Genomic DNA, 27,004 nt, shown 5'->3' with positions numbered 1-27,004 from the left:
TTCTTCATTCTTAGTGATGTTTTTCTTATTGTTTCCTGAGAGCACACATGATTTCATGGATTTATAATTCTCCCTTTCAGGTGAATCTGAATATTCGTAAACTGGGTATTCATCCAGCCGAGCTGATATTTTGCATAGAGAGGCAGCCGGCCCATGGCCAGCTGCGGTTGGACCTCAGTCACGACCCTGATTGGATTCTCAGAGGAGCTGAAGGAAGAACTGTGACAACTGGAGCGGAAGAGTTTGACCAAGCTTTCAGTTTGCTGGACCTGTGGCAGGGTCGGGTGATGTATGTTCACAGTGGTTCAGAGGAGCAGCATGACTCCTTCATGTTTTCAGTCTCCACCAACAGTAAGAAGAAGCTCCCTGTTTTCCTATCGGGTAACCGCCTTCACCGCTTTGATATCAACATCAGCCCGGTCAACGACGCACCGGTGCTCAGTCTGCCGGAGGGAAATCTGGTAACTGTGTTGGAGAAGTCGAAACGACAGGTAGCCACAGCACACTGAGTAATGTGCACTCTAACTTTGTTGAGCAGAAAATAAAATTTCATGATACCCAAATGTTCCCAGCTGACAACAGGTATGCTGAGAGTCTCAGACCCTGACAACAGTCCTGTAGAACTGATGTTCAGCTCCCTGGAAAATCTCAACAATGAGGCTGGGTACCTTGAGCACCAGGATCACCCTGGCAGGTTTGTGTTGGCTGTTCCCCTGTCTTCCAGGGCACAATAATCCTCCTCAGCAGCTTCTTGAAAGTAAAAGTCACTGTTGTCTCCGTGTCTGGCTTTAACCCCAGCTCTTTGTGTTAAAGGGATCGTTCCGTTTTTTTTGAAGTGGGGTTGTATGAGCTCTATGTGACCACTAAGGACATTAGATACAGTAGAAAGTTGTCTCAAAAAGTCCATGGATTACCGTTTACTTTTCCCACCCAACAGTAATTGATTTGATGGTGGTTTTCTGTCATTGCTCAAAAAGTCTTCTCAACCTGACATGTGAAAAAGTTTCATCAAATTTCTTTATCACTGATTTTTAAGGGTTTTGATAAAACAAGATTAGGTTGTATTTACTTTTTTTTTCAAATGTTAATAAATCATATCTCATATGTATATTAAGCAAAGTCTCAGCTATCAAAACATGTTTTGTTGCAACTTCCAGATTCTGCAAATTTTTTCACAAAATGTCTTTTTTTTCGTGTCATTTCTTAGTTTTTATCAACACCGTCAGACACCATATAAAGCTAATTGTTTCTGTTCATTTATTCTCATTTTGGTATTTTTTGATTACATAAGTCTGTTTCCAACATACAAACACACATAGATTGTCAAATGTTAAATAACAACTTTGTTAATTTTTTTTATAAAGTTTCAATTGTTCTCATTTAGACAAACTTTATACTTGCAACCTTTACCATTTACATGAAATATTCAAAATGACAATTTTGGACTTCAAAACATAGATGTCCCTTTAAACATTAGATTATTTAATATAAATGCATTCATTTAAAACAAAAAAAAAGTTTACCGACAGTGGTGACAGTTCTGACGGTTGCTGCAGTAGCTCAGGCTCAATAAATAATTCCAACCTTTTTCTTCTCAAATTAATGTTGTTCACTTAACAACTCAATAAGCAATTTGATCAGGTAGATAAAAATATATCTTTAACATTTCATCTGTAATGTGAACAACAATTGTCATTTACCAGAATGACAATGTTTAAGCATGAACAATTAACATTAATCACCTGCGGTGAGCTGGCTCCTGTATATTCCATTGACTGTATCATTACTGGACGTAGTCTCTGTGACATCACTTGTCTGTTTCTAATACTAAGTTTTGAAGGGAATGGTCGACAGAAGCCTTTTTGAAAACAGTGAAGGTTTTTAGCCTCCACACAGACAGCTATTGGCCCTATCAATCAGCTGATCTCTGCCTCTGTTTGGCCAAACTCACGATCTTAATATCTTCTAAACTGCTAAGGAAAAAAAGCTTCCATAAAGGATGTTTGTATGTTTTTGCCCACACCATCAAACTGTCACCACTTTCATACAGAAAATCTGACAAAAACTCTCTTTTACACAATGAGTTGTCCACATTAGACATCTTGTTTTCTCTTGGTTGCCAGTTGTCTTTGGCCTCTACTGAAAATGCATGCATGTGTGTTAAAATTATTTCAATAATAATTTCTCTACTAAAGTGATGGTGAAAACATCAATAAATATGTGAAAATCACAGCAAAATAGAAAAGTTACAGCAGCTTCAGTAACCTTGTAGCATTTGGCAGATGGTGAGAAGGGGTAGGGGTCTCCAGGAATAAAGCTGACCAAGGGATTATCCTAATTTATTGCTTTATGATAAATATCTGACAGTGTTGACAAATAGGTACAAATTTGCAATCACAAAAAAAGTTTATATATTGTTGAATATTCACTGCTGAATGATTGAAAGATAATTTAAGTTTTACTCTTTCATTTGGCATGTATATTTAAAAAAAACACACAATTTTATGACAAATTGAGACAGTAAACTTTTGGCTGGGGACAACTGATTTTTTGTCCCAGGGTTATCATGATTTACCAAAACATATGCAAACATAGAAACAAATGTTATACTTGTGCAAAAAAAAACTCTCTGATGATCAACTGAATACTCTAAATTAGATAATTTAATTCACTTTTACTCAAATTTACATTTTCCTCAGTGGGACACTTTTTTTGCCCCAATCATCAGTGATATAATAAAGATAAGGTCCAGTCAGTCAATGCTATCAAATTCTGCTTTTTTACAGACAGGATCAAACAGTAGGAAACACAGCTAAACATCTCAGATAACATAATTGCATTTATCTTCCAGGGCCATTCATTTGTTCTCTCTCAGTGATCTTGAGGAGGGGAAGATCAGCTTTGTCCACACTGGCATCCCAACTTCCAGGTTGGCACTCAGGGTTAGGGATGCTGGGAAGGTAAGCGTACAGTAACTTTCCAAGAAGAAAATACTACTCTCAATACCCATGAGTGGTATTGGTCAGCTCAGCCCCGTCTTTGGAGTGAAGCTGGGCTATCGGCACCACTGTAGATTTGATCAGTTGTTCTTCTGCCAACTAATTTTAAGTTCCTAGGGCTTATTCTGGTCTGATTTGATATTTTGCAAAGTTCACTTGTATTCTGTACATCAATACATTTTTTTCATCCCAGTAGTAGAAGTAGACCACAATGATTGAGACACCCTGTGGGTTACACACCTATTATTGAATCCTCTTACCATTTACTTCAGAGCCAACACATTTTATTCCTTTGAAGCACCTGAGAATGTGAACATATCCTAAACAAGGGGTGGGTGATAGAGCCTCAAAATTTTATCATGATATTTTCAGGAAATTTGTGATAATGATATTTATGATGATATTTATGATGATATAGGCCAGGGGTGGCCAACCTGCGGCTTGGGAGCCGCATGTGGCTCTTTAATCCATTCATAAAAGTATATATCTAATTAAGAGTCGTGGCGTGTCGATCAATCCAAAGTGTTGATCAATGTTTGGGTGTTCAGATTGATACTTAAGTTTCAGTTTCTCTTCTCTACCACGAATTTGAACACACTTGCAAACACAATAAACCTTGCGTTGAAAGTTGGAAATGTATTGATTTTCATTTAATGGCATTTCGTTTATGTATGACAGGAAGTGTGTTTGTATGACCCAGTGCGTGATGCGGCTCTCTGTAGTACCATGGTCATTTTTGTAGCTCTTGGTCTCTGGAGGAGGAAAAGTTAATCTTGCAGGTGTCACATGTATTCATAGCCTGGTTGTATACAGCCGTGTGTTTCAACTTTAGGTGGAGGAACATGTTTGTGGTGTTGCTGTCCTTTGGAGTAATAGTTCACCAGTACATTTTTCATTTAAAGGGGACATATCATGCTGATCCCTGATTTAATACTTACAATATAATAAATTTGAAAACAAGACCTTACACCCCCTGAATTTTCAAAAAATGAGATGTTGTATTTTTTCTGATATCCTAGAACGAGATTTGATGCCTCTGAAAATAGGTCATTGCCAGTTGGCCACGAGATTTTGACCGTCGTGACGACACGAGGATCCTTTTTTTTTTATTGGAGTAATCTGATAAAGCAGCTCCTCCTCTGTGATGTCAGTTAGTCACACAACCCCCACAGAGGGATACACCCACCAAGAGCCGAGTATAAATAAAGCTCCCTACCAGCTCTGACTAACTTGACTGAGTGCTGGATGCAGGGACTCTGCTCTGCTGAGCAGCTCGGCTTTACATGGTGAATTAGCAGTTAAAACACTTTAGTTTTAGCAGACATAATACTTGTGAGACTGTGATATTTGCATGCTTGATCTGACATGCACTGTGAACCTGGACCACAATAATGCTGCGGTAATAACATAGAGATGAACTGACGGTAGAGGCCATCTTTAGACTACACTTTCAGCATGATGGATAAAACAGACAGAGAAAAGTGAAGGAGCATGATGGAGCCCTGTTATAGAAATAGTTTATTGGTGAAGTCTGCCTGTATTTCCACGTATAAACTATACATGTTACAGTACCGGTTTGACTCACCACACTGAAGTGTCCTGAGATGATCTGTGTCCAGGTGGATTTTCTTCCTCCTGAGCTGCAGAACCGTCCAGGTCTGACTCGGGGTCCAATACAAAAGGACGTATCCTACACTCTGCCATTTTATTAGTGCTGTCAAGTTTTGGCAGAAGTTTTGGCAAACAGCAAACTCGCTCGGTCTGCTCCATTCAATGTGGTGATTTTGTAAATACTGCCATGCTGCAAAAACCAACCCCTGGCTCTACCCCCTCCGCCCCTCGGCTAGAACTGACCAATCAGAGCACAAAGGGCTGTGACGTTGCGAGGTTACTGGAGGTCATTCTTGGAACAGAGCGTTTCAACGAGATCTTCAGAATGGCCTAAAATGAGGATATTGAGAACGCTATTGTGGGGCAATGAAGGAACTAAATGACTTGTACTGAGGGCAGAAATGCTTTACAGGCATCCTAGTCTGGCATAGTGAAAAGGAGAAACAAGCATGATATGTCCCCTTTAATGTGTTTTGCTGCGTGTCTGATCTTTGTTCAGCCAAACCACCTCCACATCACTGAAGTAGCTGCTCTTTTAGGCACTAAATCCTCATTTGGCATTGAAGTTGACGCAGCCGTGCTACTTTCGCTCCAGGCCATTGTTGTTTTGTACTGAGCAGGGAGCGTCATACATAATTGTGCATCTGCACTGGAAATATCACGAAATATCAAATTTATATCGTCGTATTATGGTAGATGGTATGATATGGCACACCCCTAGTCTAAACTTTATCATGCATCTACATACCTTTTACATGTTGCCTTCATGTTACATGTGTCATGATAGTCTTTCCACTGCTTCTGTCTTTTCTCCCTCTTATCTCTGGTGTTACATTTCCCCCTCTCTGCCTACCACAGACCAGCAACACAGTTGTTTTGAGAATTATGGCAGTGCCACTGGAACATAGACTGGTGAACAACACTGGGCTGGAGGTGAACCAAGGGGAGGCTTTCATCATCACAACCACCAACCTTGCTGTAGAGGTGAATCCGACTCATCAGACTGTGGAAATCCGCTATGACATCACGGATCTGCCAAAATATGGAGAGCTCCAGCGCCTGCACTCAAATGGCGAGTGGAAATCAACAACTTTCTTCTCTCAAAATCTTCTAAAGAAGGAGCGGATCAGATATGTCAGCACTCTGCATGGCCTCCAGGTTCATAACAACATCACTGATCGCTTCAAATGTAAAATCACTGTCGGGGCCATGGCTACTGAGGAGGTTGTCATCCTGATCATGATACACAGCATCCACTTTAATGTCACACACAGTAAGATGGAGGTCAATGGTGTCCTGAGTATCACTATCACACCTGAAGACCTTCATGTGACTCCTGTGGGTGTCGGACTCAAAGAAAGTGACCTCTTCTTCAGGCTTCTGACGCTACCAAAGAAAGGGCAGCTTTACCGGAATAACAAAGTTTTGAAGCGAAGGTCGACCTTCAGCCAAAAGAATGTCTCAGATGGCTTTGTGAGGTACGAGCTCTTCAGCAGGACGCACGTTGATACAAGAGACACATTCAGCTTTCAGGTGTTTTCTGCACACGTCAACTCAACAGCTTATGACTTTAGAATCAAAATTAAAGCCCAATCAGCAGCAGTTACAGTTTTTAACAAAGGTCTTTCAGTCCTGGAAGGAGGACATGCCGTCATCAGCAAAGAAGTTCTGTTCACTCATACAGTAGGTAACCAAGAGGTCCACTACAGCATCACTGTAAGCCCCAGGCATGGCCAGATAAAGAGGATCAACCTGTCCAACTCCACTTCCATCAATGACAACATTCTGACTTTCACTAATAAAGACATCATGGAGGAGAGGATCATGTACGTCCATGATGACAGTGAGACCAAGCAGGATTCCTTCACTTTTGTAATTACACTGTATAAACCACACAAACATCAGAGTAAGAAGGACAGAAACACTGGAGAACACACCTTCAATATTTCTGTGCAGCTTGTCAATGATCAGAGACCGTACAGGGTTGTGGATAAAGTTTTCCACGTTGCCCGTTATGGGCAGAGATTGGTAACACTGAATGATCTTCTTTACCGGGATGATGACTCTGACTTTGAGGAGAGCTGGTTGGTGTACACACGCAGGGGGATCCCAATGGGAGAGCTGGTGCTGGCCAGTGACCCCGGCCACAAGGTGTACGAGTTCACACAGCGGGACCTCGAGCAGGTACAGAAAATTCTTTGTCTCATTGTAGCATTTAGATTTATCTTTCATGATCCCAGCAAACTTGAGAGGGTAATATACACTGGGGAAAAAAAGTATTGAACTGGTCAACTTTTTTCTCATTACATTTATTACCAAAGCTGCAATTCAAACAAACTTTCTACCAGACATTGGTATTAACTCAAATAATCCACACATGAAAAGAAATCACAATGTTCAGGTCCATAAATAATGATTATGTGGAATTAAGTGCAATAACACAGGAAAAAAAAAGTATTGAACACACCATGGAAAGGCTGTATACTTTGGCAAGGAAATGCACCATACCACCTGAAACTTCCAATTAGTGCAAACCAACATCAGCTGGGCTAGAGCAAATTGATGGTCCTATAAAAAAGGTCCTTTTTCACCAAATATGACACACCTCATGATGGGTAAAGGCAAAGAGCTCTCTGAAGACATTCACAACCTGATTGTTGCTCAGCATCAGAATGGAACTAGTTACAGACTTATATCAAAGCACCTGAATATTCCAGTCAGCACCGTTGGGGCCATTATTCACAACTGGAAGAAGCACCACCTTACCATCAACAGGCCACGCACAGGAGCTCCATGCAAGAGTTCTGACCAGGGAGTCAGAAAGATAGTCAGAAGAGTACTCAACGAGCCAAGGACTACCCTGAAAGTGCTCCAGAAAGACTTGGAGGCAGCAGGTACAATTGTTACAGAGAAAACAATAGGCACTGCACTCCACCACCATGGCCTCTATGGACGCTCAGCCCGCAAGACTCCATTCCTCAAGAAAAGGCATGTTGAAGCTGGTTTAAAGTTTGCTAAACAGCATCTTGACAAGCCTGTAGAATACTGGGAGAATGTTGTCTGGTCAGATGAGACCAAAATGGAACTTTTGGGCTGTCATACTACATATCATGTTTGGAGGAGAAATGGCACTGCACATCAGCCAAGAAACTCTACACCAACAGTGAAGTTTGGAGGTGGAAGCATCATGGCATGGGGTTGTTTCTCATCTCATGGTATTGGCAAACTTCATATAATAATTGAAGGAGCAATAAATGGAGCCATGTATGGGGAAATTCTTGATCTGAATCTGCTGCCATCCACCAGGATGATGAAGATGAGACGTGGCTGGACCTTCCAGCAGGACAACCATCCAAAGCACACAGCAAAGTTGACTCTCAAATGGTTTCAAAGAAAGAAAATCAATCTGTTAGAATGGCCTAGTCAATCACCTGACTTTAATCCAATTGAACATTTGTGAAAAGAACTAAAGAAAAGGGTTCACCAGAGGGCACTAAAGAATATTCCAGATTTAAAGACAATCTGAGCTGAGGATTGGGCCAAAATCACACCTGAGCAGTGTGGGTGACTAGTGGACTAGTTGTTATTGCACTTAATTCCACATAATTATTCTTTATGGACCTATTTATGGACTATGAAACCCTTCATCTTCAAAATAGCAAACCCTCGTTATATTCTTCTTTAGATTGATTGGTTGTAGTGTGTCTGACTTCCTTTTTTCATAGTTTGCTTATGTCTTCTCCCTCTTGTCAAATTCCCTTCTTTTATCTCCTTTCAGAATAAGGTGCTGTTTGTCCACGGAGGAGTGAGTTTCGGGCGGTTTGTGCTTTTTGTATCAGATGGAAAACACTATGTTTCAACACTGATGGAGGTGCTTTTCAGAATGTCTTTAAAATCGTTTTTTTTTTTTTTTTTTTCTAATATTTATCTTTGGTAAAATGCACAAATGAATGAATGAATATTTTTTTCTTTTTCAATAGCAGCTAGTAATAAAAGAACAATATGCATCTGTTTCAAACAAAAGAAAAGAAGGCTAATAATCTTGGTTACATTTTCCTGACCACTGCATTAAAAAAGACTAACAGTAAACTCCACTGGCTCTTTCAGGTGAATGCTCAGGATCCTTACCTTCAGATTGAGAACAACACAGGTCTTTCAGTTCAAAGAGGAGGGCTGGAAACCTTCACGTCTGCTAACCTCAGTGTCTCCAGCAACCTCGACATCCGAGACCCAGAGGAAGTGACATTTGAGGTTTTCCTCCCTCCTAAACATGGTGTGATTTGCTTCAGAGATGGAAACCACACAGATTCAGTGAAATTTTTCACCCAGAGAGACTTCGTGGAGGGTCGACTGGCATACCAACACAATGGTAATCATGAGTTTTTAGATTGGTTTAATGTGACTGTAAAGGCACAGGAAAGGAGCCCAGTGAGGCCAACTGAGAGAGGGAGGAGGGAGGTTCACCTGGATATAGGAGTGCTGGTAAATATCTACCTGAAGAGCCACCACAAGCCACCATTGGTCATCAACAACCGTCCAGTTGTGGTGACAGAAGGAAGAAAGGTTTCCATAAGCAGGGCGCAACTAGAGGTAAGCTTGACTGGAGACGCGTGCTTGTATCATGCACATTTTCATGCATTTGAAAACATGTTGTGTTTTGTTTGATCAGGTAGTTCATGAGGACAGCCAGCCCTCAGAGATCATCTTCACAGTTCAAAGTCCTCCCACTCAGGGCGTCCTACAGATATCTTCCCTCAGTGCCAAGCAACAGGACTACGATGGAGAACAGCAGCATCTCTATCAAGTAAAGCTAACGTTACAGCCAATATCTAACCCAGGATTCTCTGCTGGTCCACCAAACATGGGAAAAGGCTGTGAAAACCATTCCAACTGCTTTGTAAAAGCTCTCAATTTTACTAAAACAACAGAAAGAAAAGATCTGGAAAAAACAGTATAAGCACTTGCAGCAAAGTTTCCAGACAAATACCATAAAATTACAGTCAGATGCTATAAAAACATGGAACTACATGAAATAACTGTAAAAATACAGGACTAGATTTTACAGTCAAAATAAATCAAGACACAATATTTCATAGTTCATAAATGTCCATTATACTGTAAAATAAAATATAAATTCAGTCAAAACACATTCAAATCAGATTTCTTTAAGGTTAATCTCTGTAATTTTATTTATTTTTTCTAGGAAACTGGCAAATCAATCTACAGTAATTTCCTGGGAAAATACTAGTTTATTCATGTACAATAACAAATTTGTAATGTATAAAAACAAACTGTGTATAAAAGTGAAGATAAATGTCTGTAGAATGAATATGTAACTTTGGAGAAAGAATACCATAATTTACAGGAAAATACTTTTTGTTGTGATGGGTTTTTTGTAACCGTGAGTGAGGAGGGCACACAGAGGATATAGGACTTACTGAGTATTAAAGCATTGCATTGGGGGAACATGCAGTCTGTGCCACACTGCACACTGATGTGTAATTCAAATAACATTGTTATTCAAAATTGACCAAGATAGCAAAGACCGGCTACACATCTCGTTTATAAAAAACAAAATGTACAAATCACCGGGTGTAGGGTCCGCACAGTGGAGCACAGACAGCCAGTCCACGCCATATGGCACAGAGAGCTGGTCAGCCACCAGGCGCACGGACAGCCGGTCCGCCCCCTGGCGCTCAGATAGCTCCAAGGAGCATACTGGACATGGATATGAGACCCTGTGCAGCAGGGTGTCATATCCACAGTGTGTCCTCCACACTCATGGTTACAAGCACTGTCACAAAAAATAATTACATTATTGGCATAATACCTAAAAAAAAAGAAAAAATCCAGGATGTAATTTTACAGATAGTTTCTGCAATTTTACAGTTTTGGATAATGTTTTTGAAAAACAGAAAAAATACTCTAAAAAATCAAGGGTAATTAACCCTAAAATTTTGTTTTGACTGTATAAAATTGGTGAAAATATCTGTAAATATACTAGCATTTTGTTGTTTAATAAGAAAACAGGAAAAATCTGTTAAAAATCACAGACCATTTCCTGTAAAGTTACATTTAAAAAAAAAAAAAAAAGTGTAGGTAACTGCAGTTTGGGTTGTTGACCAAATTGAGTTTTGCTTTTTCCTTGTTATCAATACAGCTTCAATAATTAAAGCTTTGGCCAATATAAAACATTATGTCTCAAAAAATTTTAACAGCAGAGAGTAGTGTTGAGCTTAAAATGTGTTTAACTTCAAGCCTGGACCTCAAGCCCATCTAGCAGATATAGGGGAGATGTTAAATGAAGTGAACAGATCTGTTGAACACTCAAAGGAAAGTCTTTGGCCTGAGTTGGAGAGGACATGTGCTGCTGTAACTGCAGCAAAACTTGAACTTATTAAATAATTTTTTTTTAAAAAAGGATCAAAACAGAGGGACTCACCTCATCTGAGACTTGTTACGGTCAGAACAACCATTTTCATATTTCATAATCGAGCTTTAGAGGCAAAACAAAGTCAGTCATTACACATCTGTGAAGTAAAATAATAATTTTAGCCACCACTTTAGTTCCAATCACCAATCTGTAGAAACACAAAAAAAAGAGTAGGCAGGCACATCTTCATGTTTCACTTCACTTCACTTCAGTCCATCTCACTTCAGCTTGAAGGTGTTTAAGGATTAGACAGAAAGAGCTTTAAAGAGTTCCTTTTCTCTGTTCGTATGTGAAGGGCATCAGAAAGCAGACAACAAACACCTTCACCCAGGAGGATCTTAACCAGGAACTGATCATCTATCACCATCAGGGTACAGGAAGCACCAATGACTCTGTTCTTTTGGAGGCAACCAACAGGGTCACAAAGGTTGGACCCATCAGGCTGGAAATAGACATCATCCCTATCCTGCTTCCTCTACAGGTAAAAAAAAAAAACTTTGTTGAAATGTTCAAAAAGCATGAAAGAATAATAATAAATAGGAAATAAATTGATCAGTTGTCTACCTCGCTCTCTAACAAAAAAAAATGATCTGACTGATTTTATCTGCTGGTTGGTTTTAAAGGTGACTGAGTTGACCCTTGATGAGGGTTCATCTTTGCCACTGACCCCTGATGCCATAAAGATCACCAATCCTCACTTCTCATGGATGAACTTCCTGTACCAGGTCATCGTTCCACCTCGACATGGACACTTGGAGCACAGCCAGATCCCAGGAATGCCTATAACCGCCTTCACTGACACTGAGGTTTGACTAAGCAAGCAAAAAGAAAAAAAAACAATCATCCAATGACAGCCTTGGTTATATTAATTTCTGAAAAAGCTCACTGTGGTAGCTGTCTTCTAGAGTTGCCACTATCAGCCTGACTGGCCACAGAGTGGGACTAAACTTGCCTCTTTTCCTCCTCACCTCTATTTCCAGATAAAACACGAGTACATCTCCTATATCCATGACGGCAGCGAGACAAGAAGAGATAACTTTACCATTGTGGCCAATCAGACGGAGATCGGGAAGCACAGTCTGCCCTGCACCATTCACATCCACGTCCTACCTGTCAATGATGAGACTCCTGTAGTTACAACCAACGAGGGTCTGAAGGTTGGAGAGAAAATAGAAAACCACAGAATAATGATGTTTTTGTCTTTTTGCACATCGGCACGAGCTTTATTTATTTTCTGACTAGAGAGATCCTAAGTGAATTTCAGTGACTTCTGTCTAAAGGGAGTCCGACATTCTACATCAGAATTGCAGGACAAAGTTAAAGCTTAAAAAATGTCCTATGTGAAGTTACTGGATAAATTCATTCATCTTTTTATACAAGTGAAGGAGATATTTTGAGACTACGAAATGAAACAGTTTATCTAAATAACAAGAGTAGATTTTAAATACCTTACTACTTAGAAGATCAGACAGTGATTTAGTCTTGGGTAAAAACACAATGAGGGTAAAGATAATGTTCTTTCTGTGGCTTATTAGAGAATCTGACAAACAGCTAAAAGTTAGTGCTCTTGTCTTGCACTGTTAATGGAAATGGTCTATAATTTTTAACAGATTTTTCCTGTTTTCTTATAAAAAAAACCCAAAATGCTAGTAGATTTACAGATACTTTCAGTAAATTTACACAGTCAAAAAAAAAATCAGAATTTTACTGTTATTAACCCTTAATTTTTTAAAAAGTATTTTCTCTATTTTTCAAAAACATTATACAAAACTGTAAAATTACAGAAATTATCTGTAAAATGATATCCTGGATGTTTTTTTAGGTATTATGCCAGCTGAACACTGTACCCTCTTCACTCATGGTTGCAATCCACTGATAAAAGAAAAAAAATCTGTAAAAAAAAACAGTAAGAGCACTGGCAGCAAAGTTTAGAGACAAATACCGTAAAATTACAGTCAAACGCTGTAACATAGAATTACATAAAAAACACTGTAAAAATACAGAAACGAAATGTTTTTGATCAGAGACAAATTTTTTAAAACCAATAAACCTCCAAAAGAACGCACTGCCCTTCTCCTGAATACAATTCCCTCCCATGCATCACTGGTCATTTTGTCCTCCATCAGTTTGTTTTTTCAAATTTTACTATTTTCCTTTTATTTCACAGTAAGGTCATTTTTATTGTGACAGTGCTTGTAACCATGAGTGAGGAGGACACACTGTGGATATGAGACCCTGCTGTACCAGGGGTACAACATGTTTGGTGCTCCACCGCGCAAACCAGCCGCTTCAAGGAGCGGACCAGCTGTTTGTGCTCCAGGGAGGCGGACTGGAGCACCCTGGGGGGGCGGACTGGCTGTCTATGCCCAGAGGTGTGGACCAGCTGTCTGCGCACCAGGTGACAAACCAGCTCTCTGTGCCCCATGGAGTGGACTGGCTGTCTGTGCTCCATTGTGCAGACCCTGTGCCCAGTGATTTTTACAATGTGTTTTGTTTTTAATAAACAAGTTGTGATGATGGTCTTTGCTATGTTGTTCAATTTTTAATAACTATGTTATTTGAATTACACAGCTGGTCCATGCAGCGTTGCACTGGCAGCATGTTTCCCAAATGCAATACTTTAATGTTCAGCAGAGTCTTATATCCTCTGTGTGCCCTCCTCACTCACACTTGCAAAACAACATCACAATAAAAAGTATTTTGCTGTAAAATAACAGTATTTTTCTGAAGAATTCTTTGCATTGTCACCATATTGAAGATGTTTGACCGTAATAATTTAGGAAAATCTGTTAAATAATGGTATTTTTCTCTAAAATTACATACTTATAGTGTAAATCTGCAGACATTTTTCTTTAGTTTTACATACAGTTTGTTTTTATACATTACAAATGTGTTATTTTACATGGGAAAAATAGTATTTTGACAGGAAATTACTGTAGATTGATTTGACTGTAATTTTACGGTATTTGCCTGGAAACTTTGCTGCCAGTGCACTTACCGTTTTTTTACACACTTTTTCTTTACAGTATGCACAACACGGAAGTTGATTAAACACAGCAAAAGTTGGACTAATCATAGCACATTTGTCATGTGTCTGTTATTTAGAGCACAATCAGGGGAACATGAGACCCTTACCTACACAGGAATGACCCCTCCATCTTACCTCTTGTGTCCACAGGTGTGGGTGGGCTCAGTGACGGAGATCACCCAAAATGAACTTAGTGCAGAGGATTTGGACACTCCACCAGAGACTCTGGAGTTCATCATCACACCACCCAGTAACGGCCACGTGGCTCTGAAGAGCACTCCCCAGAGACAAATCCTGAACTTTACCCAGAATCATATTCAAACTGGACAACTTGTGTTTGTACACAGCAGTGAGTCTGTTTTGCTTTTTGTGGTGTGTGACTCCATCTCAGTGACCTGACTCACAAACTCATGAACTGTACTTTGACATTAGTCACTCAGGCTGCTCTGTCATGGCTTCATTGTGTGCATAGGTGTTATCTCACAGACTTTTCTGATACATGTCTGTCTGCAAGACTTTCTAAAGACTTCTCCTTAAGATTAAATAGACTTCATATCCCTTGTATTTAAGGAGGTGTTAAAAAATAACAAATATGAAAGCTTTCTTTTTGGGCTCAGTCTGGAAAATTAACTACATATGTTTACAAAACCCAACAACAACAACAACAACATGATCAGGGGCTGCACATAAAACCAAAGGGAATGCAAAAATCCACTTTATAGCACAGGTGACTGACATATTTATTCATTGATTTGATTTAATTTTGTTTTTTATTTCGGTCAATTTGGCAAGAGAAAAATAAATACAGAAGAAAGAAAAAGACAAAAGCAAAGCAAACAGAAAATAAGGTACCATCGAAACAGGGACTGACCGAAAAGGTGTAGGCTGAAGCAGAGCTTATATCTCCTACCCTTATCTTGTAAAAGTAAAAAAAAAAAGTATATATATATAAACTCTCTCTCTCTCGTTTGTACACAGAAACAATATAATACCATCAATATGAGTACCTAAATAGATCTGTTTAGTTTAGATCTATTTACACAAACATACATCTATATAAGCAAATATACATATTTATATATAAATATATGAAACTAGACTTATTCATATATATGTACACAAGGACAATGTAATACATTCAGTGTGATCTGGACATACTTTATACATACCTAAATGTATAATTTTCAATTACATCTATATACACATCTATACAATTTATATATATACATATATATATATATATATATATATATATATATATATATATATATATATATATATATATATATATATATATATATATATATATATATATATCTAGAAATATACACTTTTGTATTCCCAGATATATACTCTCCATATCAGACAATCAGTATGAGGTAAATGTAATTATTGGAAGACACTTAGATATTAGGAATAAATAGATATATACGCTTAATATGAGCTGAACAAAAATACTACAACACACTTTAGTGTTATTTATATGAATTTTATGAATAATGGAATATTTTTGTAATTATGAAACATATTATTGTATAGATTAAATATATAGATTAAATATATTAATATATAATCATCAAAACACAAGTAATATTTCCCTTATACTTACAGGCTTCAGGACTGAAGCTTTCACAGGGTGTGTGTAATTTGACTTACAATATGTTGTATGACATTTTCAGAATACTAAGTAAGATTAAAAACAAATGAAGACACAGCTCCTCTCAAATCCCACTGATGATTGTAACTCCCTTCTTGCACAGGTGCTCTGTCAGGTGGATTTCAGTTTCAGGTTAATGACGGAATGAACTTTGCGCCTCGCCAGATCTTCAGCACGACAGCTCACTATCTGGTCCTAACTTTGGAGAGAAACCATCGGCTGGTGGTCTACCCAGGTATCCTTTTTTACAACAAATGTTATGGTTGGACTCTACAGAAAGGGTTGAAACTAGATGGAATCCTGGAATCTGAAAAAGTAAAACTATCTTAAGGTAGCTATGATGCTGATTAATGTGAAGAAATGTATCTTACTTCTGGATAAAGAGTATTAATATATCTCTACCTCGGGATTTTGCCAGTACTGCACTTAGTAATTTTGATATGATGTGTCAAGCTGATTCAGAATTTTGTACCAATGGTATTATAATAAAATTTAAATCTCACTTAGAAAGACACTTGTAAGCCAAGATTCTCCATCTGTTTCTCTCCAACTTTCAAAGGCTCGGTTACACCAATCTCTAAGCAGGAGCTTCAGGCAGTAACTAATGATGTCATCGACATCAGACAAAGTCACTCTGTGGTGTTTGAAGTTACTGCTCCTCCTAAGCTTGGTCGCCTGATCCAACGAATGCTCAACAACTCGACGCAAAACGTCTCTACTTTCACCCAGAGCATGGTAGGGATTTGTGGATCTCTGTGCATTGCATTTTGTTCTATCTTTTCGTACCCAGACAACTTTCTTTAAAAATGACTGTTGTGTAACAGTTTTCTTCCTCCATCCTTATTTCCCTGTCCCTGCCCCTCAGGTCAATGAGGGAGTTATCTTATATGATCAGAACAAGCCACAGCCAGTGGGATGGTCAGCTGTGGACTCTTTCTCTTTCACCGTGTCCTCTCCTCCATCTTTCCTCCCTCCTCACACCTTTACCATCTTGATCTCCTCCTGGGCTCACCAACATCATGACAACCCTCAACACAAGAACAGACTACTCCGCAATGAAGGTTTGTCTTTCAGTACGAGTACAAAGATACATTAAGAAAAAAATGACAGCTACTTAAAACTGTGAGTGCTTGAGATGTACCAATAAAAACTGGAAAAAAGCTGTCAGCATCAGAAGAATACCAGTTTGAAAGAACCATCTGAGGTGTTTCATTCTGACATTCAGGTGCTGTAGTTGCTGAGGGGGGCAGGGTGGTGATTGACAGGTCTAAACTTGATGCTTCCAACCTCCTTGAGAAAATTCCTGAGGCCCAGCAGAAAGACCATCATATCATGTACCGCGTGATCTCCCTGCCACGCAACGGGGCTCTGTCCATAAGAGGACACAGCCTTACCAGGTGAGCTCCTTTCTTTGTGTCAGAAATAAGCTAGCTAACTGCTAACTGTATAATCCACATGAGTCATAAGCCGCGTTTCCACCAAGCAGTCCAGTTCAATTCAATACTGTTTGGCAGTTTGGTACAGTTAAGCCTGATCCCGTTTGCATTTCCACAGCAAACTGTGCCCTCTTGTGGTAGGTGGCGTGTAAGGCGGATGCAGAAAGCCCCAGCTGTTATAAATAATACCATGATGCTGTAGCAGCGTGACACAGTTTACCCCACACAGTAAACAAAGAGCATGGATGGAAAACATCAAGCATTCTGTCCTCCCTGTGATTGGCATGTACAGTGGGGAAAATGAGTATTAAATGCGTCAACTTTTTTCTCATCACATTTATTTCCAAAGATGCTATTCAAACAAAATTTCTACCAGACATTGGTATTAACTCAAATAATCCACACATGAAAAGAAACCACAATGTTCAGGTCCATAAATATGATAATGATTATGTGGAATTAAGTACGAAAACACAGGGAAAAAGTATTGAACACACTAACTGAGACTCATCTAATACTTAGTGGAGAAGCCTTTGTTTGCAATGACAGCTTCCAGACGCTTCTTGTATGTTTTAACTAATCGCCCACACTGCTCAGGTGTGATTTAGGCCCATTCCTCTGCACAGATTGTCTTTGAATCTTCAAACCTCCAAACTTCACTGTTGGTGTAGTGTTTTTTAGGTGATGTGCAGTGCCATTTCTCCTCCAAACATGGTATGTAGTATGACAGCCCAAAAGTTCAATTTTGGTCTCATCTGACCAGACAACATTCTCCCAGTATTCTACAGGCTTGTCAAGATGTTGTATAGCAAACTTTAAACCAGCTTCAACATGCCTTTTCTTGAGGAATGGAGTCTTGCAGGCTGAGCATCCATAGAGGCCATGGTGGTGGAGTGCATTGCTTATTGTTTTCTCTGTAACAATTGTACCTGCTGCCTCCAAGTCTTTCTGGAGCACTTTCAGGGTGGTCATTGGCTGGTTGAGTACTCTTCTGACTATCTTTCTGACTCCCTGGTCAGAAATCTTCCAAGGAGCTCCTGTGCGTGGCCTGTTGATGGTAAGGTGGTGCTTCTTCCACTTGTGAATAATGTCCCCAATGGTGCTGACTGGAATATTCAGGTACTTTGATATAAGTCTGTAACCAGTTCCATTCTGATGCTGAGCAACAATCAGGTTGTGAATATCTTCAGAGAGCTCTTTGCCTTTACCCATCATGAGGTGTGTGGTATTTAACTGCTTGGTGAAGAAACAACCTTTTTTATAGGACCATCAATTTGCTCTAGCCCAGCTGATGTTGGTTTGCACTAACTGGAAGTTCAAGTAATAATTACTGACAGATTTCAGGTGGTATGGTGCATTTCTTTACCAAAGTATACAGCCTTTCCATGGTGTGTTCAATACTTTTTTCCTGTGTTATCGTACTTAATTCCACATGATCATTATTTATGGACCTGAACGTTATGATTTCTTTTCATGTGTGGATTATTTGAGTTAACACCAATGTCTGGTTGAAATTTCGTTTGAATTGCAGCTTTGGAAATAAATGTAATGAGAAAAAAGTTGACACGCTCAATACTTATTTCCGCCACTATAGCTCTTTGATACAAAGTGTAATCAAGCTTTGTTTCAGAGAAGTCTGTGTGCTGCCAGAAGAAATACAGCTACTGTCGTGGGGCAAGTGATGATTCTGTCGACCAATCAACAGTCTGCAGTGTTGTTGCTCCACCTTCCGAGAGCGGATCAGTTCAGTCTGGCACCCATACGACAGGGGCCCAAAAAGTGGGACGGCTTGTCTTGGTCATTGTCTTGGGGATCTGTCCCGGGATAAGTCAGTGGAAATGCCACAAAATATTGGCCAAGATGAACTGAACCAGCCTGCTTGGTGGAAACGCAGCCATACTAAGCCAAAGGCAGATCTAAACTTGCAGAAAATTTCATTTTAAAACCAGTTAGTTACTTCCCTTTTTGTGATCTATACATTTCAAAACTAAACTCTCAAATGATCAAATCTTCAAATCCTTTCTTTTTATTCACAGCAACAAACCTAACTTTTCCCAAGTCACCCTGAATAAATTTGGCATCACCTACATCCATGATGACTCAGAGACAACGAGCGACAGCTTCACTTTCCAAACCTGGGTGGCTCCGTTTGATTCCTCCTCGTTTTCCTCACCATCCTCCCTGTCTGTGCTTCCCCTTGATTCCTCCTCTTCCTCCTTTCACCCTCTCTACTCAGCAACATCGTCCTCACTGTCCCCACCAGATGTGGTTTCTTTACGCCATGCCGTGGACAGCCTGGCTGTGACAGAAACATTTAACATCACGGTGACACCGGTCAACGACCACTCGCCACTCATTGGGAGAAGAAATCCCAGGATGAAAGTTGTAGTGGGAGAGAGAGTTGTGCTGGGGCCAGAATATCTGCAGGTGGGGCTGGTGTGAAGAGAGCAAGGCGGTGTCTGGGAAAAAAAAACAATTATTCTGTCATTGAAAGTTACACTCTCGCACTCGGTCAAATTTAATTTTTTCTTATCTTTGTTTCTTTTTTGTTGATGCCAAATTGTGATGACTTTCTGTGATTTACAAGACTACTAGCAGACTTTGACATTCAGTATACCTTGTGTTTTGTGTTAGTTTTTATATTTAGAAAAAAAAAACTCCAGTTGTACCGTTACAGCAAGAACACGATGTGTGTTCTTTTCCAAGCTTTTACTTAAACTGAAGTATTCAAGAAATGCTGTGTTGCTGGTTTTTGCTCATTCTGGTTGACCACAGCATGGATGACTACATCTGATGACTCATTGGACTAGCACTGCTTATATGTCTGATTTTACTAATACATTCCTGTAAATCTGCCCGCTAGGTTGAAGATCATGACACCCCTCCAGAGGAGCTGCACTACCTTGTGATCAGTAATCCCAGCAACGGCTATCTGACGCTGGGAGAGAGACCGGAGCCAGTGACCTCATTCACACAGTATGATGTCAATCATGGTCGGCTGCACTTTACACAGCAGGTCAGAAGTCAGTCTACACACATAGTTTTTATTTCTGTGTTTCTGCTGTAGAGATGTCCATTTAACTGTTAAATTCTTGGTGTTGTTTTGAGGTATCTAACTCTATGATGGTGTTAAACCACACTACTGTGGGAGTTACTTTGCAGTGTTGGTGAAAAATAACACCACACAGTGTTACTTTTAACACTCCTCACTCATGGTTACAATAATCATGTATTTTTACAATAACCTGTCCTTTGATCTGCTCTGTTAACCCAGAAGTTGTTTGTTAGCAAACCTTCTCAGTAGAGTTTCAGTAAAAATGATGAGTGAGACGTTTACAACTTTTAATTCAATCAAAATGAAACTGAAGTTTTTGCCAAGAACTGATTTGTTTTAAAATTGATGCAAGTGATTTCACTCAATTGATTTGAGTCATGATGAACTAAATAAAAGGTTTAAGTAGGTTCAACTTCAATGCTAAAAGAATTGACTTAAACTACACTGCACTGTAAAAACAAACTGTTGGTTCAACTGAATAAAACTGTTTCAATTGGTCACACAAACAGTTTCTTCAAATAACTGTTTTATGTTGGGCTAACATCATTGGTTTAAGTCTGATGTTCTTAGTAATTTGATTCATTTCAAATAATCATCTTGTATAAATCCAACTCAAAACAAGCTAAGCTTAATTTCCAGACTTTTCAATTGAATATTCTCTGTAACCAAACTCAAAAAAAACTGCTCCTTCACATTTTAAGACAATGGTTTTAGCAAAACCATTTTTGCTGTGGCAGCGTTTAGTAACCGTGTGTGAGGAGGGAACACAGTGGATATGAGACCCTGCTCAATATGAGGGCTCAAGCTGAGTGTGCTTAATGCTTCAGACTGCTTGTCTGCACTCCACAGCACAGGTTGGCTGTCTATGCTCTACGCATCATGGACTGGCTGTCTGTGTGCTGCATGGCACAGATTGTCTGTCTGTGTGCTGCATGGCATGGACTTGGAGATATAATAACACTATGAATACCACAAAATTACTGATTAAGTTTAAGGGAATAACACAACTTAGTGTCATAAGTACACTGAATGGGTGATGTATTAACACTGTAAATGCTAGAAATGAACACCCCCTAGTGTAACAGAACAACACAGCTTAGTGTGAAAAATACACCTTTTAGTGTGATAAAATAACACAGTGAGTGTTAAAATTTTAACACCATGAGAAAGTTAAAATATTAACACTTTCCAAACTGTAAATTTAACTCTGAGTCCGTAAGAATTATAGAAACTCAGGGAAAGTGTTAAATTCAACACAATGGGAATTGAATTAACACTCAAGATTTTGCAGTGTATGTTGGGGGTTTCTGTATTATATTGTGAAAAGGTTTCCCCTGCAAAAACATTATGTTTGTTTTTTTCAACCACAACATGTTTCTAAATCTACACCAGAGGGCACCAAAGTCAGACATGTTGAAGTTCATAGTCTATAGCTGTGTCCCAATTCAGCCCATGAAGGCTGCAGCTCCAGGAGGACCCAACCTTCATGGGCTGTGTAGACCGCAAAGGCCAAACTGAATTGAGACGGTCTGGTCTACGGTGCATTTCTGATTTTCACCCTCGACGTCCCACAGCGCCGCCCTCACCTGTCAGGCTTACCTTTCAAACACACATTAACCAAAACCTTGCATTTGAAACAGGATATTAGTTACTCTTATTTTTAATTTTATTTTACTTTTTATTATTATATTCTTTATTGATAGAGTATAAAACCACCATGTACATGTAAGTTAAGCAACAACGTACACTTTAAACATGTGGGGATGTTAGATCAATTTTTTTTTAAATGTATAAAATTCATGCTGTTTTAGTTTTAATTCCTTTTTTTAGAACACTAAATTGATTAAATGTATTGTTTGAATTCCCTGTAAAAAAATAAAATAAAAGTTATTAAAAAAACACAAAGTAAGTTTTTAAACATAGGATTTTTCCATAATAAGAAGATTTACAAAGAAGAGCTGTTTTTCTTTGGTGTATTACTTAAAAAGTGCCCAAACGACACATTTTCCCACAGTAAAACAAAATCTTCTTCAGTGTTGAAATCCTTCACATCTGGATAAAACAGGACTTCCTCTGGAGCTGTGTCCATCATCTTTGGCGTTCACACACAATGAATCTTGTGATATGCAAGGCTAAGAAGGATTCACCGAATCCGTCCTCAGCAGCACCCAAAAGGGAGGCCAGATTTGTTGGCTGCATTTTGGAGGAGCCTTTGACACACCCCTGTGACACAATGGGTCTTCAAATTCAGCCTCTGTAGGCTGCAGCCTCTGAACTGGGACACTGTTTATGGCGGGGGTCACCAACTTTTTCTTGGGTCCTCAAGGGAAATGAGTGGTGCGAAAGGGCTGATGATCTGATTCAAACTTCTTGAACAGAATTGCATGTATCACTTTTTAATAACAATAGTGGTAGCAGAAGTAACACTATGTGAAGAGACTGATCACATTTCAATGTTAATTATTCCACAGTTATTATTGGTGTTTTACACAACAATGATGGTAGGAAACATTTATGAATTTCTGGAAGGAGCTCCATTGTGACAAGTGCTGTTTTATGGAACATGCCTCTCAGGTGCCTCAAGTGGTTTTTGAAGGCGCCCGAGGGCCCATGGGCACCATGTTGGTAACCCTGGTTTACCGGGTGGCTGTGGCTCAGTGGCAGGTTTCGTCATCTCTTAAACGGAAGATCAGGTCTTAGATCCCTGAGTCTAAATGCTTAAGTGTTCTTGGGCAAGATACTTAACCCCAAACTACTTTTTCATGGCCTTTGTTATTCCAGTTTGATTCCAAATTTTAGACATCTTTCCACCAATGGTACCACTACCCTTTATTCTATGGTATTTTTTTCAAGGGCTAAAAAGGTTCCCCCAATATGTTTGTTCATATTGTCTACCAACCTAGTCCACGAGTCTAAACTTGGGGATGTTAAATAGTGTTTATTAACTTTCCAAAAGCCATAAGTACCTCAACCTTTTCAGATCCTGGTTCCATCAGAGGCAGTTCAGTTATGGATATGATCTTTTCTTTGTATCTCTATCAGGGTGAGCCCTCAACTGGTGTCTTCTACTTCAACGTGACAGATGGTCATCATCGTCCACTCTACAAATTGTTCAGTCTCGAGGTGATCCAGCCTTCTGTCTCTGTTGTGAACAATACTGGCCTGTCACTCCTTCAAGGCAAGACTGCTGTGATCCTAACAACCACCCAGCTCGCAGCTCAAACCAATGGTCGCAGCCCGGCCAATATCACCTACACAGTCACAAAGCACCCCAGCCATGGACGCATTGCTATCAATGACCAGGAAGTGACCACCTTCTGGCACGAGGATCTGCAGTTAGGTCATGTTGTTTACCACATGACTGAACTCAGCGAATCAGAAGATGAATTCCAAATCTCATTGTCAGCAGCATCTCATGGTGTTGACTATGGGAATGCCACAGCACAGGTGAAGGTGACTGTGCGGCCTCTGATTCACCTGAGGGAGCAGGTCAGAGTGCCCAGTGGTGTTGCTGTGAAACTGGGGAAAGCCATGATGGATGCGTCTGAGCTGGCCAGGATCAGCCGAGCTGACCCGGTCTTTGAGGTTCTCTCTCCACCCAAACATGGAAAACTTGTCAAGGTAAATGAGTCTCTAGGCTGCTTTATCTCTTCAGCTTAGTAACAAAGTGCAATGTGTCACTTTGCCTTTGTCAGAAGCTGCCGATGTGAGATTGCTTTACACACATTTCAGTAAATATGGAAATAGATAAGATAAACATTTAGTTACTTAATTTCGGTCAATCCATTCCAGCTTTATTCGTACCGCACCTTATAAAACAAAGTTACAAGGTGCTTGACCATAAAACTCAATACAGTTAAGAACACATAGTAAAACAATAAAACAATCCATAAAACAACTATCAAATAATGTAAGAGGTAAAAGGTCAATAAAAAGCAATAAGATAAAAGTGGGTTGTAAGATGAGATTTAAAATAATAATAGTATCAAATTTTATTGATACACTTTATATTTTGAAAAAATCTCAAAGTGCTTCAAAGATGATTCTGTGTTTGCCTGCCTGACATCTTCCAGCAGGGAATTCCAAAGCTTGAGGGCCCAAACAGCAAAGGCTCTGTCCCCTTTTGTCCAGTCTAAACTTTGGTACCAGTAGTAGAGCCCTGTTGGAGGATCTCAGGCTACGGCCAGGCTTGAAAGGAGGAAGGAGGTCACAGATAGAAACCAGACCTAAAACTCTATCACCTGTTTGTATTTTTGACCTTCTTTTTGTAAAAGATAACAGCAATACTAGGCTAACACTTTACGTTTGACATATCCCTGATCATGCTTGAAGCCTCTTAGATTTTGGAGCATTAAAGGGACAGTTCAGTTTTTTTGAAGTGGGGTTGTATGAGCTCTATGTGACCACTAAGGACATTAGACACAGTAGAAAGTTCAGAAACATTTATGTCTGTAACCGGCGCCCGAATCATAGCTTGTTTACATTCCCTACAGCTGAAAGGAGGAAGGGGGACAGAGCGCACTAGCGCTGCACGGAAGGATACATGACCAGTTAGTTAGGTCAGGATAAATGTTTATATTTCCGAAGACTTAATGCACTTAAAAAATATTTTATGTAGCGTACTCTTAAACTGTGGTATTACTTTTTGATTTTAGTTCTTGTAGGCAGAGAAAATAGCCTTTGAATTTGGTACGGTCTCCCCCTGTTAGCGTCTATTTCCTCGTCACCATCGATTACAGTTTGTGTCTTACTGAGGGAGAGGAGACACCTTTCTACTGTATCTAATGTCCTTAGTGGTCACATAGAGCTCATACAACCCCACTTCAAAAAAACGGAACTATCCCTTTAATATTTAAATGCCCAACAGTCAGAGGTATGTTTTGAAACTATTCTTAAGTTTGAAGAGTAAGTAAAAGTAATATCACACAGTACTAGCACAACCCCAAGTAGACTTATACATTACTGCTGTGCAGCAAAGTGTGAGACAACAAAACAAATTTAAAAAAACAGATGGTATTAAGTTGCCCTTAAAACAAGACATTTTGAGTTCTTGTGTGTTGGCATGTTGAGAAACACTTCTACTCATTTAGTACAGTGTGCTATTGATTTTTAATGTGTATTTACCTATACAGATCACCTACGACCCTAACCAAGCTTCAGGAGTCCTGAAGTCATTCACTTTCCGAGATGTGGTACAAGGTCGGGTGGCCATTGAGGAGAACCTGAGTGACAGTGACAGCCATCTCCATGACAACAAATCAGCACTCACAACTGCTCAAGGCCACGCCCCAGCCACACCGCTCAATGATTCCTTCATCTTCCTGCTGAAGGCTGGAAATGTCCAACCAGCGAGGGGTGAGCTTCACTTCACCATATTTCCCCACCACCAGATGCATCATGGTCAAAGTGGTTCAAATAAAGCAGATCACAAACACACAACTCACCAACCAGCACAGAACAGAACAACCTCCGCAGGAAGAGGAGTTACACGAGGGGATTCCACGACTCGAGGCGAGGTCAGGGTGGGGGTGTCCCCTCACGTTTTGGCACCAAAGAACAAAAACAGAACTCAACACAAGCTGAGAAATCACTCACGATGGGGGAACCACACTCGCACTGCGAGTAGCTCAGGGAAGGATCCAGAGAGAGCAGGAGAGGGTCAAAGTCATGCCCTACAACCCAAAACTACATCTATCTCCCACAAACCTGGTCCAGCAAACCATCCCAACACCCAACCAGTGTACGTTGAGGTCCTCCCTCGTCCCTCCTCTGACCCTCTCCTCATTATCCTGCCACTATTGGCCTGTCTGCTCCTCATTGTCATCCTTATAGTTTTGATTCTTGTGTTTCGACGCCGCAAGGAGAAACAGGCTCGGCTGCGACTGCTCCAGCAGCTTGCTGCAGTAACATTACCAAGTGCAGGCAGCCCTTCCCTGGGTCAGGCAGAACGAAGCATGACTACCCCCTCTGTGGTGGTCACTCCACTTGGTCCTGCAAGCTGCCCTACCTCACCCAGGGTACCTAAGAACCCAAGAAGGAGGAGTCTGGCCCCTGGAATGACTTTATGGGGGCCAATGGATGCTGAAGAGCCAGGTGATGGAGGGACTACTTCAGGCGGTAACAGTAGAGACAGACATGGGGTGTCCTTTGGTACAGCAGTGACAGATGTTTCTTCTGGTTTTAAGACCTCTGTAGGATCTCAGTCTTCAACTCCAACCCTGAAACACTACCAATACTGGGTTTGATGGAAGTGCTTTTAGGAAAAAATGTTGCTTTAGAAATTTATTTTGTTAACTTGCAGAAATCGGTCTTGTTTTTGGAAATATATAAATGACAGGGGCTGCACAGTGGGGCAACAGTTAGTGCTGCAGCCTCACGGCAAAAAGGTCACTGTACGATTTCCAGCTTGGCCTGTGGGCCTTTCGGTGGGGAGTTTGCATGTTCTCTCCATGCATGCTTTGTTCTTTCCGGGCTTCCCCCCACAGTCCAAAAAAATGCTCATCAGGTTAATTGAACACTCTAAATTTTTCGTAGGTGGGAGTGTGTGCGTGGATGGTTGTCCGTGTCAGCCCTGTGATTGGCTGGCGACCAGTCTAGGGTGTACCCCGCCTCTTGCCCAATGACAGCTGAGATAGGCTCCAGCCAACCGTGACTCTGAACCGGATAAGTGGTTCAGACAAAAAACAGACAAAACATACATTTTTTGATCGTGTCCATCCCTTGATCCTCTCCATGATCTCTGTCGTCTTTTCTCACGATGGCGCCGCTTTTTCTCTCTGAACTAC

General features: G+C 40.1%; 1 protein-coding gene across 1 annotated transcript in view; it reads left to right on the top strand.

Annotated features, from left to right (window-relative positions):
- Positions 1 to 26,464, top strand: part of LOC141805722 (chondroitin sulfate proteoglycan 4-like) — a 33,549-nt gene extending 7,085 nt beyond the window's left edge. The window contains exons 4-22 of the mRNA XM_074690905.1: positions 81 to 491; positions 573 to 694; positions 2,852 to 2,960; positions 5,469 to 6,794; positions 8,389 to 8,481; positions 8,718 to 9,200; positions 9,280 to 9,414; positions 11,339 to 11,524; positions 11,667 to 11,849; positions 12,024 to 12,200; positions 14,222 to 14,420; positions 15,832 to 15,963; positions 16,288 to 16,463; positions 16,594 to 16,789; positions 16,954 to 17,125; positions 19,201 to 19,591; positions 20,028 to 20,180; positions 23,262 to 23,840; positions 25,352 to 26,464. Of these exons, the coding sequence (XP_074547006.1) occupies positions 81 to 491; positions 573 to 694; positions 2,852 to 2,960; positions 5,469 to 6,794; positions 8,389 to 8,481; positions 8,718 to 9,200; positions 9,280 to 9,414; positions 11,339 to 11,524; positions 11,667 to 11,849; positions 12,024 to 12,200; positions 14,222 to 14,420; positions 15,832 to 15,963; positions 16,288 to 16,463; positions 16,594 to 16,789; positions 16,954 to 17,125; positions 19,201 to 19,591; positions 20,028 to 20,180; positions 23,262 to 23,840; positions 25,352 to 26,464 (6,336 nt within the window). The remainder of the gene's footprint in view (positions 1 to 80; positions 492 to 572; positions 695 to 2,851; positions 2,961 to 5,468; positions 6,795 to 8,388; positions 8,482 to 8,717; positions 9,201 to 9,279; positions 9,415 to 11,338; positions 11,525 to 11,666; positions 11,850 to 12,023; positions 12,201 to 14,221; positions 14,421 to 15,831; positions 15,964 to 16,287; positions 16,464 to 16,593; positions 16,790 to 16,953; positions 17,126 to 19,200; positions 19,592 to 20,027; positions 20,181 to 23,261; positions 23,841 to 25,351) is intronic.
- The last annotated feature ends 540 nt before the right edge of the window (positions 26,465 to 27,004 follow it).

This window comes from Halichoeres trimaculatus, unplaced genomic scaffold (assembly GCF_033239565.1).
Source record: "Halichoeres trimaculatus isolate MK-OKI-2021-1 unplaced genomic scaffold, fHalTri1.1 fHalTri1_scaffold_16, whole genome shotgun sequence".
Classification (NCBI taxonomy): domain Eukaryota; kingdom Metazoa; phylum Chordata; class Actinopteri; order Labriformes; family Labridae; genus Halichoeres; species Halichoeres trimaculatus.
The sequence above is the reverse complement of the archived record's forward strand: the minus strand, read 5'-3'. Positions and strand labels throughout refer to the sequence as shown.